At 43.6% G+C, this 13781-nt stretch overlaps 1 protein-coding gene across 6 annotated transcripts in view; it reads left to right on the plus strand.

Moving 5' to 3' along the window:
* The window catches only part of LOC139156524 (histone deacetylase 4), an 815291-nt gene that overhangs the window by 573671 nt on the left and 227839 nt on the right, over positions 1-13781 (plus strand). For all 6 annotated transcript variants that reach the window (XR_011557327.1, XM_070732257.1, XM_070732259.1 and 3 more), the window contains one exon: positions 1686-1793. Coding sequence is in view for 5 of the 6 variants with exons in the window: in XM_070732257.1 (XP_070588358.1) it covers positions 1686-1793 (108 nt within the window). In the remaining variant the exon portion in view is untranslated. The remainder of the gene's footprint in view (positions 1-1685; positions 1794-13781) is intronic.

The following is a 13781-nucleotide window of genomic DNA, read 5'->3' on the forward strand; positions in this document are numbered from 1 at the left end:
ATAAACATATAGTTGTACACATCCAATGTTACTAATATTGTAATAGACTAGATCTAAGACTTTTTTATTAGATGCATTACAGTTCAAGTACATGCTATACATATTTCACTGCTGCCCTTGTGAAGGCCCTCTGCCACTGCACACCGATATTTTGATGAACATATTAATCATAGGTAATTAATAAATTAATAAATTGAATAAATTGTTTTTGGTGATAAGAATAAAAAATAATACTTTTGAATATAAGATGAATATAGAAGAGCTATATTCATCTAACTTGTACATAACACATGTATGAACTAATATGTAGAAATGAAACTATACAATAACATTAGAAATATGAAAATTGAAAATTGGTAATTTTGAAATGTGTTTTGTATGAGATATAAAAGATAAAAATTAGTTTTGAACGGATAAAGTGATAGAATTTTTTGTCAAGAAGATAAAATTAGTTTGTATTAAAGAGTAAGAATGATATGGAGAAGTGAAGTAAAATATTTTAAAGTTAGAAATGTATATATATAGTTGGGGGAAAGATCAAAGCAACGTGAGAAAATATTATTTCACTGAAAGAGTAGTAGATCCTTGGAACAAACTTCCAGCAGATGTGGTTGGTAAATCCACCGTAACTGAATTTAAACATGCCTGGGATAAACATGTATCCATTGTAAGATAAAATACAGGAAATAGTATAAGGGCAGACTAGATGGACCATGAGGTCTTTTTCTGCCGTCAGTATTCTATGTTTCTATGTTTCTATATTAGAAATTTACAAAGTTGGAAAAGATCACATCATTGATTGTTGGAAAAGAAGGAGAATAGGAAAAAGGAGAAAGAAAAATCGATTAAAATAGAAATAAAATAAGAAGGGGAAAAGATAGGTATTAAGTGAAATAATTATTTAAAAAATATTGTTAAGAATATGGATGTATGAAGCTCAGAAAGCAAATGGTCACGACATGAGATGTTGAAAGATCAAAAAAATAAATAAAACTTATAGGGGAGAACAGTAGCAGAAATTTCCCTCCGCGTGCCGAACCAGCAGCAATAACTGGTGGTCCATGCTCCCAAACCAGTCTTGTGGTCACCAAAACTTGAAAAAACACCCTCTGTGCATGTAGAAAGATTTCTACACATGAGCAGAGGGTCATTTCCATTAAGTGACACGCATGAGCAAAGTGCGGATGTGCAAAACACACTCTTCCGTTGTGATGCAAATCAGTAGGAAAGGTAAGTAGAACACACCCCTGATCCAAATGTCCATCAAGAGCTTACACCAGCCCAATGTCTGATTTTTTTCAACATAGACCGCCCTGTCCTTAAATGGCTGGGTGGACTGGACATTGACTGGACACTTGAACCACTATAAGCCCATTATTTGCCATACACTAATTAAATAAATAAATGAAATAAAGAACTCCATTTATAGTGTTTGAGCAGTTTATCTGTAGCTAAAGATCTTTTTAAAGAAAAGTAAAAGTATATAAATTTGATGGTGGTGCTACCAATTTTGGTTTGGGGAGTAATTCACTTTTGGTATTTATCATTAATTGCATTTATAATTATAACATGTAAGTTATGATTTAACAGTTCCAGTAGTCAGCATGCAGAGCTCTGTGTAGACTAAATTGTTTCAGAATTTACAGCAGTATCTTTACAATATTTCTGAATCCATCTTTATTCAGGTGGACAATGATACAATTTGGAATGAAGTGCATTCGTTCAGTGCTGCTCGTCTTGCTGTTGGCTGTGTCATAGAGCTTGTATTTAAAGTAGCTACAGGAGAACTTAAGGTTGGTCTGGTATTGATAATATTTTGGCTTTCATTTTTACATGTGAGAGTAATTGGGTTACTTTAAAAAAAAAAATTATTTACAAGACTATACAAAAGACATAACAACATATAAACATCAATAGACAATATACAGTAACAACGGAAAATACATTTAAAAGGTTGGGCGGGTGAACGGCAGATCTATGATAATAAGTTGTGCTATAAATATTCTCAATATCCCGATATTAAATAATTACATTGTATATAAATAAGAGATTCTTAAATCCTACGTGGACTCGTTGCTCCAGAGATTGCGGGTTGCGAGTCCCTCTTGGTGAAGTTGGACTTAGGGGTTCAGGTGGGCTTGTTTCTCACGTACCTACCTCCCAGCTGCATGTCAAAAGCCCTGCCTCTGCTACTCGAGGAGGTAGCCAGGTTGTCTTGGGGGACTTTACCCAGCCGTCACTCGGCAAAACCTCTGGACTGGCAGATGAGTTCATGGCCACCATGACAGCCATGGACCTAACTCAAGTAATATAGTGTCCGACTCACGAGGGGGGACACGCTTCCGACATGGTATTCCTCTCTGAGCAATTGAGTAATGGTCTGAGACTAAGGGGCTTAGATGCGTTGCCTTTGTCCTGGTCAGACCATTTTCTACTACGGCTTGACTTCCTGGCTCCAATCCTTCCCCGCAGGGAGGCGGAACCGATTAAGTTGTTCCGCCCCAGACGCCTGATGGACCCAGAGGGCTTTCAGAAGGCGCTTGGGGTTTTTCCAGATGCACTCGTCCACAGTTCGGCATTGTCTCTTGCTGAGGCCTGGAACAAGGCTGCAGCGGAGGCACTTGACCGGATTGCACCGTTGCAACCTTTCCGCGGTACTAGACCCCGTAGAGCTCCATAGTTCAACGAGGACCTCCGGGAGTTGAAACGCCAGAAGAGACATCTAGAGAAGCGATGGAGGAATAGTAAGTCTGAATCCTATCGAACACTTGTAAGAGCTTTTATTAAGACTTACAAAGTGGCGCTCACGGCGGCAAGATGTGCGTAACATGCCGCATTGATTGCAACAGCGGAATCCCACCCGGCTGCTCTGTTTAGGGTGACCCGCTCCCTTCTTAAACGGGGGAGTTGAGGAGCCCTTACAGAGTAGTGCCGAGGATTTTAACACATTTTTTGCTGATAAAATCGCTCGGATCCGAGTGGACCTTGACTCCAATTGGAGAACAGAGTCGACTGACAATGAGTCAGTTGAGGTGACTGGGGCCTGTACTTGTCCACCTGTCTGGGAAGAGTTTAATCTGGTGACACCTGATAAAGCGGACAAGACCATTGGAGCTGTGAGTTCCGCCACCTGCTTACTGGATCCAGGTCCCTCCTGGCTGGTCTCCGCCAGCAGGGAGGTGACACGGTGCTGGCTCCAGGATATTGTCAACGCTTCTTTGGGGACTGGGTCCATTCTGGATCCCTACAAGGAGGCAATTGTGTCCCCTCCTCAAGAAACCTTCCCTGGACCCAGCCATTCTCAACAACTATCGTCCAGTCTCCAACCTTCCCTTTATGGGAAGGTTATTGAGAAGGTGGTGGCGCTCCAACTCCAACGGTCCTTGGAAGAAGGCGATTATCTAGGTCCTCAGCAGTCAGGATTCAGGCCCGGCTACAGCACGGAAACTGCTTTGGTCGCATTGATGGATGATCTCTGGCGGGCCCGGTACAGCGGTTTATCCTCTGTCCTGGTGCTTCTTGACCTCTCAGCGGCTTTCGATACCATCGACCATGGTATCCTTCTGCGCTGGCTGGAGGGTTTGGGAGTGGGAGGCACTGTTCTTCAGTGGTTCTCCTACCTCTCCGGTCAGTCGCAGTCGGTGTTAGTGTGGGGTCAGAGGTCGACCTCAAGGTTACTCCCTTGTGGGGTACCTCAGGGGTTGGTCCTCTCCCCCCCCCTGCTATTCAATATCTACATGAAACCGCTGGGTGAGATCATCCAGAGCCATGGGGTGAGGTATCATCAGTACCATCAGTATCATCAGATGATACCCAGTTGTACAGCTCCACCCCATGTCCAGTCAACGAAGCAGTGGAAGTGATGTGCCGGTGCCTGGAGGCTGTTGGGGTCTGGATAGGTGTCAATAGACTCAAACTCAACCCGGATAAGACGGAGTGGCTGTGGGTTCTGCCTCCCAAGGACAATCCCACTTGTCCATCCATAATCCTGGGGGGGGGGGAATTATTGACCCCCTCAGAGAGGGTACGCAACCTGGGTATTCTCCTCAATCCACAGCTCACATTAGAGAACCATCTTTCAGCTGTGGTGAGGGGGACGTTTGCCCAGGTTCACCTGGGGCGCCAGTTGCAGCCCTATTTGGATTGGGACTCACTGCTCACAATCACTCATGGCCTCATCACCTCAAGATTCGACTACTGTAATGCTTTCTACATGGGGCTACCTTTGAAAAGTGTTCGGAAACTTCAGATCGTGCAGAATGCAGCTGCGAGAGCAATCATGGGCTTCCCAAGGTATGCCCATGTCACTCCAACACTCTGCAGTCTGCATTGGTTGCCGATCAATTTCCGGTCAGAATTCAAAGTGTTGGTTATGACCTATAAAGCTCTTCATGGCATCGGACCAGAATATCTCCAGGACCGCCTCCTGACGCATGAATCCCAGTGACCAATTAGGTCCCACAGAGTTGGCCTTCTCCGGATCCCATCGACTAAACAATGTCATTTGGCGGGCCCCAGGGGAAGAGCCTTCTCTGTGGCGGCCTCGACCCTCTGGAACCAGCTCCCCCCTGAGATTAGAACTGCCCCCACCCTCCTGGCCTTTTGTAAGCTCCTTAAAACCCACCTCTGCCATCAGACATGGGGGAACTGAGATAACTTCCCCAGGCCTATACAGTGGTACCTCGAGATACGAGTTTAATTCGTTCCGGACCTGGGCTCTTAAGTCGAGCAGCTCTTATCTCGAACGACTTTTCCCCATAGGAATTAATGTAAATAATTTTAATTGGTTCCAGCCCTCAAAAAACTCACAAAGTTAGTCTAAATTATGCAGAAAGACATGTTTTTAATGAAGAAATGTACATGTACATATAAATGAATAATGAAGTTTCTTTCACTTAACTTGTAAACTTTCTTAAACTTTTAAATTTACATATGTTCAACTTCTCTGCCACCCAATCCTGTAGGACAGAGGTCCCCAACCCTTTTTGCACCAGGGACCGGCTTTAAGCGATCAAGAGAGGAATGGGTGAATGAATGGACGGAGGGTGGGAAGGAAGGAAGGAAAGAGGGAAGGAACAGGAACAGAGGAAGGAAGCAAGGAAACTTATGAAAGGGGAGAGTAAGAGAGAAATGAGTGAAGGGAGGGAGGGAGGGAAGAAGGTGGGAAGGAGAAAGAAAAGAAGAAATAGAGGAAGGGAAGGTAAAAGAGAGAAAGAAAAAGAGCAAGAAAGAAAGAAAGAAAGAAAGAAAGAAAGGGGGAAGGGACAGGAACAGAGGAAGGAAGCAAGGAAACTTATGAAAGGGGAGAGTAAGAGAGGAATGAGTGAAGGGAGGGAGGGAGGGAAGAAGGTGGGAAGGAGAAAGAAAAGAAGAAATAGAGGAAGGGAAGGTAAAAGAGAGAAAGAAAAAGAGCAAGAAAGAAAGAAAGAAAGAAAGAAAGGGGGAAGGGACAGGAACAGAGGAAGGAAGCAAGGAAACTTATGAAAGGGGAGAGTAAGAGAGGAATGAGTGAAGGGAGGGAGGGAGGGAAGAAGGTGGGAAGGAGAAAGAAAAGAAGAAATAGAGGAAGGGAAGGTAAAAGAGAGAAAGAAAAAGAGCAAGAAAGAAAGCTGCAAGCACCCCCCCGAGCCCCCCAGGCCGGCTGCAACCTTTTAAAACACGCGCGCCGCTTCGCAGCTGTCTCCTGAAGCCGAATGCGGAAGTTAGCGTTTGGCTTCAGGAGACAGCTCCTTGGCGCTTGTATCTCGAATTTGGGCTTGTAAGTAGAACAAAAATATCTCTCCCCTCCCAGCTCTTATCTCGAGTTGCTCTTAAGTAGAGCAGCTCTTATGTCGGGGTTCCACTGTACTGTTTATATATGGTATGTTGTGTGTATGTGTTCTTAAATTATAGGTTTTTAGTTTTAATTACTAGATTTGTATTGTACATTGTTTTTTCTATTACTGTTGTGAGCTGCCCCGAGTCTACAGAGAGGGGCGGCATACAAATCTAATAAATAAATAAACAAACAAACAAACAAACAAACAAATAAATAAATAAATAAATAAAGTTGAGTATGAAATAGCAGAAAAATTTTAGATAGATAGGTTTGGTTTTAGTATACAGTGATCTCTCGGTTAGCGCGGGGGTTACGATCCAAGACCTCCCGCGCTAACCGATTTCCGCGTTATAGTGGATGCGGAAGTAAAAACCACCATCTGCGCATGTGCGCCATTTTTTTCATGGCCGCACATGCGCAGATGGTGGAGTTTGCGTGTGGGCGGCGGGGAAGACCAAGGGAAGATTCCTTCAGCCGTCCAACAGCTGATCTGCTCCGCAGCGCGGAAGCAGCGAGGAGCCGAAGATGGGGTAAAGGCAAAGGGGAAACCCCATCTTCGGCTCCTCGCTGCTGCCGCGCTGCGGAGCGGATCAGGTGTTGGGCGGTTGAAGGAACCTTCCCTTGGTCTTCCCGCCAGATCACTTGCCGCTTGCCGCTTGCCAGTCCACGCCCCCCTGGATGAGCGGCCCCGCATGGCCCCAGCGCCGGACTCCGAACGCCGAAACCGGAAGGGGCGAAGTGGGGGAGAGTCTGACGGAATGCGACTGACGGAATGCTGAGCCTCCCGTTTTCTCTCCCCCCCCCTCGCCCCTTCGCCTCCCTGTGTTCCTAGGAGAAGTGCTGGTGAGGAGCAGAAGGTCTGTCTTGCCTCAATCCCCAGCACTTCTCCTAGGAACACAGGGAGGCGAAGGGGCGAGGGGGGGGAGAGAAAACGGGAGGCTCAGCATTCCGTCAGTCGCAGCGCTGGCTGTCAACTTTTCTTTTTAGCACTGGGGAGGCAAGTCAGCTCCTGCCCAGTTTTAAAAAGAAAAGTTGACAGCCAGCGATTGTTCCGCTGCCGCCAGCATGGCCTGGCTGGCAGCGGAAGATGTAACGGAGCCCACGGGGGATTCGCCTTCCTCCCACCCGCAGCCGAGACTGATCGTGGGCTCCTTCGCAACCTCGGAGAGCTTCCAGGGCATGAAAGCTCACGAAAACCAGGAAGCTCTCCGAGGTTGCGAAGGAGCCCACGATCAGTCGGCTGCGGGCGGGAGGAAAGCGAATGCCACGGGGCTGGGCTCGGCTCCCCCCTCGGCTCCCCCCCTTACCAGCCCCGCCGCGGAAGGCTCCATTCTGTTCCCTGCCGGCCCGATTGAGCGGCCGGCGGTCTCCATTCAGGGAACAGACGTCCACCCCCTCCTCGGAGTCCCCGGCACCCAGCGTCCCCACGCCGCCTCCACCTCCCGGTAATGCGCCCGACCTCTGCCTCTCTCTTTCTCTCTCATATACCACGCCGGCAACAGGGAGAGAAAGAGAGAGAGAACTAGCGTGGACTTATTTTTTATTTTTTAATATTTTATTTTTTTAATTAATATTTTTTGAAAAACCGCGTTGCAGCGTTTCGCGCTAATCGAGAACGCGCAAATCGAGGGATCACTGTATATCTTATTTCAATCTTTTACTAGAATAGAATAAACACCAGACTGTTATTTTTGTATACATACAATAACAATTGTTAATCAATCAGATTTTTTCTCTTCCCCCCCCCCTTTTCTAACCAGCAGTAGAAAGAGTCCCAGCAGTTATAAAAGACAGAATCTTCGTTATTTCTAAGTTTCATAATTAGTTTGGTCATTTCTGCGCAGCTTCTAATCTTTTCTAATATTAGTCCATCGGGTGGCATGTCATCATTTTTCCACCATTGTGCGAATGCTAGTCTGGCCGCTGTAGTAATATGTATAACTGGATAAATTTGATTTTTTTTTTCAAATTTTGTCTTATGATACCTAAGAGGAAACATTCTGGAGTTTTATCTATCTCTATGTTGATGATTTCATCTAGCCAGATTCCTATTTTTTTCCAGTATGCCTGGGATTTTTCGCATTGCCACCATAAGTGGAAGTATGTACCTTGTTCCTTTAGGCATTTCCAGCAGGTGGGAATTTCTTGTTTACACTCGCTAATTTTACCGGGGTAATGTGCCATCTGTAATACATTTTGATTAAATTTTCTTTATATGGAATGGCTAGTGTCATTTTAAAGTTCCTGCTCCACATACGTTGCCATTCATCAAAGTGAATTTAATGTTTCAGATCTAGATTCCATTTTTTTATATTAATTTTAACTATAGTTGTATCTAGAGTGTTAATTGTTAAACAGCAATAGAAATTTTTAATTAGTTTTTCCTGTGGACCAGTGAATATTTTATCTAACAAATTATCTTTTTCGATACCTAGTGTATGTTTATGTTTTGAAAATTTAGATTGAATTTGAAGATATTCCCACCATTCTGTCTTTTGGCCTATGGTTTCCAATTCTAGTCTTGACTTAATTTCTCCATTGTGGTCCATTATGTCTTTATATCTTATTATAATATTCTTTTTTTGTAGATTAGGGTTTTTGTAGATTAGACGTTTTAAAACACCCGCGCCGCTTCGCAGCTGTCTCCTGAAGCCGAACGCGGAAGTTAGCGTTCGGCTTCAGGAGACAGCTGCGAAGCGGCGCGCCTGTTTTAAAACGATCGGAGCCGGCCTGGGGGCGCTTTCCAGCAACCCCCGAGCCCCCAACCCGGGCTCAGGGGTTGCTGGAAAGCCCCCCCAGGCCGGCTCCAATCGTTTTAAAACAGGCGCGCCGCTTCTCCGCTGACTCCTAAAGCGGGGAAGTTCGCCAGGAGTCAGCTGCGAAGCGGCGCGCCTGTTTTAAAACGATCGGAGCCGGCCTGAAGGATCGGAGCCGGCCTGGGGGGATCGGAGCCGGCCTGGGGGGGCTTTCCCTTTCAGGGCGGGCGAGCGGCGGGCGCGGCAGCAGCGAGGAGTTTGCGTGGGCGGCGGGGAAACCCCAATCTTCGCAGATGGTGTTTTTACTTCCGCAGCGCTACTTCACGAAAACCCGCTCGTTGCGGGGGGTCCTGGAACGGAACCCCCGCAATGATCAGGGGATCACTGTATTCCAATTGTTTGAGCATAAAATTCCAGGAGACATTGTCGAAGGCCTTTTGGGCATCGAGAAAGATTAAAGCCACCTATTTTTCCTTATGAACTTCATAATATTCAAGAATGTCTATTATCGTCCTTATGTTATTTCTTAGTTGCCTGCCTGGAAGGAAGCCATTTTGGTCTGGATGTATAAAATGATTTAAGTATCTTTTGATCCTATTTGCTAATATGGAGGTAAATATTTTATAGTCCACGTTTAATAACGAAATAGGCCTATAATTTGCAATTTCCATCGGGTCGGTATCTTTTTTTGCTATTAAGGCCAAATTGGTGTCAATCCAGGTCAACGGTATTTTGCCTTTCTCTAAAGCATCATTATATACTTCTAATCATAGTTCCCTCTAAGCTGAGTTATGCGCCATAGCGCACTTAGCTGCAGCTGTCAGCGCACGTTTTTTGAACCCTGCCCAGGAGCCAATAGCCTACCTTTTGCAAAAGCCTACCTTTGGCGATTGGCTCCTGGGCAGGATTCAAAAACTGAAAGCCGCAGCTAAGTGCACCATGGCTAAGTGCGCGTGGGGGGGAGGCGGCTGCCTCCCCCTCTGCAGAACCATGCAAGCACGTTGCTGTTGGGGCAGCCGAGGTTGCTGTCAGGGCAGCTGACGTCTCCTGACGTCAAGCCCTGCGCCGGCTGGGGAAGCAGCGCCCTTTTCAAATGCGCCGCTGCTTTCCTCCGTTGCCATGACAACAAGGAAACACAGGAAAATGTCCGGGATTTAAGGCGGCCACCGGGCTGGCTTTGGGGTTGACCGCCCAAGATGCGCCAGCCAGAAGGACGCTGCCCGGTCCCCCCAGCAAGAGGCATGGTGTGGAGAAAGCTTCCTGCGTGGGTCAGGGCGAGGGCTTCCCTGGGCGGCAGGTGCAAAAGCCTCCATTTCCCCTCCCTCCTCCTGTTTTACACAGCCAGGAGTCGAGTATCTTCTGGGCTCTTCTGAGAATCGCAGCAACAGCTGGTGGGTGAGTTGAGAACTGGTCGGAGGAGAGGCTCGGAGCAAGAAAGGCTGCTTGATTTCCTCCGCAGTGAGGAAGCAGAGAAGCAACCAGAATATAGAAAAATACATTGGCGGTCCTGTAGTCCAACCCCCTCCTCAAGCATGAGCCCACAAAGGTTTTTCTTATTTTGAATGTTCCGAGCAGGCTGGCAAGGGGATGGGGAGTGCACGCACCCAACATTGAAAATCACCTTACTCAGCCTCCACTGTGAGAAGAACGGAGAGAGAACGAGAGACAGTGAGAACAACAGACAGAGCAAGTGAGAAAAAGAGAGAGAGAGAAGGAAGGGGAGAGAAAGAGAGATAGCAAGAGAGAGAGAACAAGAGAGGGAAAGAGTGAGAGAGTGAGAGCAAGAAAGAAAGAGAGATGAGAGAGGAAGGAAGAGTGAGAGAGAGTGAGAGAGGAAGAAAGCAAGAGAGAGAGAGAAGAGTAGAAGGAAGAGAGAGAGAGAGAAATGATAGAAAAAAGGGGAGAAAAAAGAGAAATGAGAAATTGAGGCAGAGAATGACAGGAAAGAGAGAGAAACAGAGAGAAGTGACTCTTGATTTAAAAGCATATGGTAAAAGCACTTAAATAATAACAGGAAAAAAAACCCAGCCCTCACCTGTTTTTATTAATAGTTATGTTTTTGGTTTTGCTGGTTGTTTTAGTTTTAATAGTAATGGATTTTGGGTTTTTTTAATTATTAATTTCTTTTAATTAAAAAAGGGAATTTTTTTTCTTATTTATTTATTTATTCATTTATTTTTACTTCTATGCCGCCCAGTCCAGAAGGGACTGCCGCTCAGACACTATATTTTTCTGCCCACACCGAAAAAAAATTAGAGGGAACACTGCTTCTAATAATATCTCTATTGCTTTATCTGGTAAAATTTTATAGAGTTCAATTGGAAGACCGTCCAGACCTGGTGCTTTATTTATATTTTGTTTTTTAATTGTCTCTTTTAGTTCTGCAATTGAGATTCTGGCCTGATTAAATATCTCTAAAAACCTTTGATTTTGAATTTCATCATTTCCCATTCTTTGATTTTCATATAATTTGCTATAAAAGTCTCTGGCAATTTGGTTTTTTTCCCCAGATCATGGCATGGTTCTCCTTCTTTTGTTTTAAGGCAATTTATTAGTTTCTTTTCTTTTTGTTTCTTAAGTTTATTTGCTAACCATTTGCTGGGTTTGTTAGCATTTTCAAAGTTAAATTGTTTGGTGCTTTTTATTTGTTGGGCTAGTTTTTCATTATCAAGCAGGTTTAATTGGTGCTTTGTCCAAGACATTTTCTCTTTTTGTATCACTATTTTGTGGATGCTTTTGGAATTCTTCTTCTAGTATTCTATATTCCTCTTCCAAATTTTCGGTTTTAGGTCTTTTTCTTTTATAAACCTTGGCCATATATGAGATTGTAATTCCCCTGATCACAGCTTTAGCTGCATCCCATAGGTTTTGGAGGTTAGTGTGTTCTTTTAAATTCTCTTGGAAGAAGAAGTTTATTTCTTTTTCTAGTTTTTGTTTGAAGTCCTCATATTTTAAAATAGATTTTTGAAATGTCCATCTATATCCCTTTTTTTGACCTTGCCAGGTTACTCTTAATATGTTATGGTCAGATATAAAGTTTGGCTCTATCTCAATTGTTTCTATTTGTGTATTAAGTACAGTCATTGCCCAAAACATATCTATCCTTGCCCATGATTTATGTCTATTAGAGTAATGGGTAAAAATTTTTATTTGTCAATTCCTTTCTCTCCAACAATCCTTAAGTTTAAAGTCCTTGGTTAATTCAAAAAGAGTTTGGGAGAGTTCTCTTATTTTGTTTTGCTTTCCTTCTATTTTTATAGTCAAGATCTTTATTAATTATTCCATTAAAGTCTCCCATCATGCAAAGGTTTTCTTTAGCATATTCTCTGACTATCGTCTGCAGTTTTTTGTAAAATTTATCTTGGCCTTCATTTGGGGCATACAGGTTAATTAAGGTTATAATTTCTTTATCTTTCTGGATTTCGACTATAAGAATCCTTCCTTCTGAATCCTTATATTTTAAACTAGCTTGGATATTTGCGTTAATATAGAAAATCACACCTCTTTTCTTTTCTTGTGCTAATGATGAAAACAGATTTCCTAATTTATCTCTTTTTAATAGATATACAAATTTACTTTTTATGTGTACTTCTTGTAGCGCAATTATATCTAAGTTGTTTTGGGATAGTTTATTAAGGAGTTTTTTCCTTTTGCTTGGTGAGTTTAAACCATTTATGTTAACGGAGTAAAGATCCAGCCCTGATTTTATTTTTTTTTGCGAAGCATTATCGTGCCTATCTATATTTGGGTCTAGTTGCTCTTATACTTTGAACCTTCTGCGTAGACATCTTTCCTGTCATCTTTTTTCCCTTTGTCAATTGTCTCATGTTTGTTCCCTTCCTGGTCTTCTAATTGTTCTAACGTAGTTGGGGAGTCATTTGTTTCAGTCAAATATCTTCTGTCTAGTGCTCGGTCTCCATTAAAATGTTTTCCGTAAAATTCTTCTGCCTTATCAATCGAGTCAATTTTTATTTTCTTATCTTGCCATGTCACCATAATTCCTTCTGGGACTAGACACCTGAAGATAATATTGTGTCTAGTTAGTTTGGCAGATAAAAAGGCATAGGGTTTGCGTAGATCTCTGACCCGTTTCGGAACCTGTTTTAGGATCTATTGGATCTTCTCTGGCCCTATGAAGAATTTCGTCTCTGACTGATTTTTTAATTAATTTAATATGTACTTCTTTGGATAAGTTATGACGTTTGGCATAGCTAGTATTTATTCTGTACACTTCATCAAGCTCATTAAGCATTTCTTCCTTCTCAGTTCCTAAGGCTTTGGATAAAATGTCTGCCATTATATCAGGGAGGTCCTCACTTTTCTTCTTTTAGATTTTGAAATCGAAGGTAATGGTTAGCTTTCTATGTTTCTAATTGAATTACTGTACTTTCTAGGTCCCTATTCGCCTGTAATAACTTATCGTTAATTCTTCCATGCGCTTATGACCTTGTTCTAGTTTATCCTCTAATTCCTAGATTTCTTATTCATGTTTGAGAATCTGTTGTTGAAATATTTCATGTTTATTGTCCATGTTTTGCATTCTTTCTTTTAGTTCAGTCGTGTCATTCCTAACTTCTCCAATTTCCTTTTTGATGTCATGATGATTTTTAGTCATCATATCCTGTATTTGTAGCAACATTATTTGTTTATTTGTTTGTTTGTTTGTTTATTTATTGGATTTGTATGTCGCCCCACTCTGTAGGCTCGGAGCGGCTAACAACAATGATAAAAACAGCATGTAACAATCCAATCCAATACTAAAATAACTAAAGAAAACCTTATTATAAAAACCAAACGTACATACAGACATACCATGCGTAAATTGTAAAGGCCTAGGGGGAAAGAATATCTCAGTTCCCCCATGCCTGACGGCAGAGGTGGGTTTTAAGGAGCTTACGAAAGGCAAGGAGGGTGGGGGCAATTCTAATCTCCGGGGGGAGTTGGTTCCATAGGGCCGGGGCCGGCACAGAGAAGGCTCTTCCCCTGGGGCCTGCCAAACGACATTGTTTTGTTGACGGGACCCGGAGAAGGCCCACTCTGTGGGACCTAACCGGTCGCTGGGATTCGTGTGGCAGAAGGTGGTCTCGTAGATACCCTGGTCCAGTGCCATGAAGGGCTTTATAGGTGATGACCAACACTTTGAATTGTGACCGGAAATTGATCGGCAACCAATGCAGACTGCGGAGTGTTGGTGTTACATTTTTGGG

This window comes from Erythrolamprus reginae, chromosome 1 (genome assembly GCF_031021105.1).
Source record: "Erythrolamprus reginae isolate rEryReg1 chromosome 1, rEryReg1.hap1, whole genome shotgun sequence".
NCBI lineage: Eukaryota > Metazoa > Chordata > Lepidosauria > Squamata > Dipsadidae > Erythrolamprus > Erythrolamprus reginae.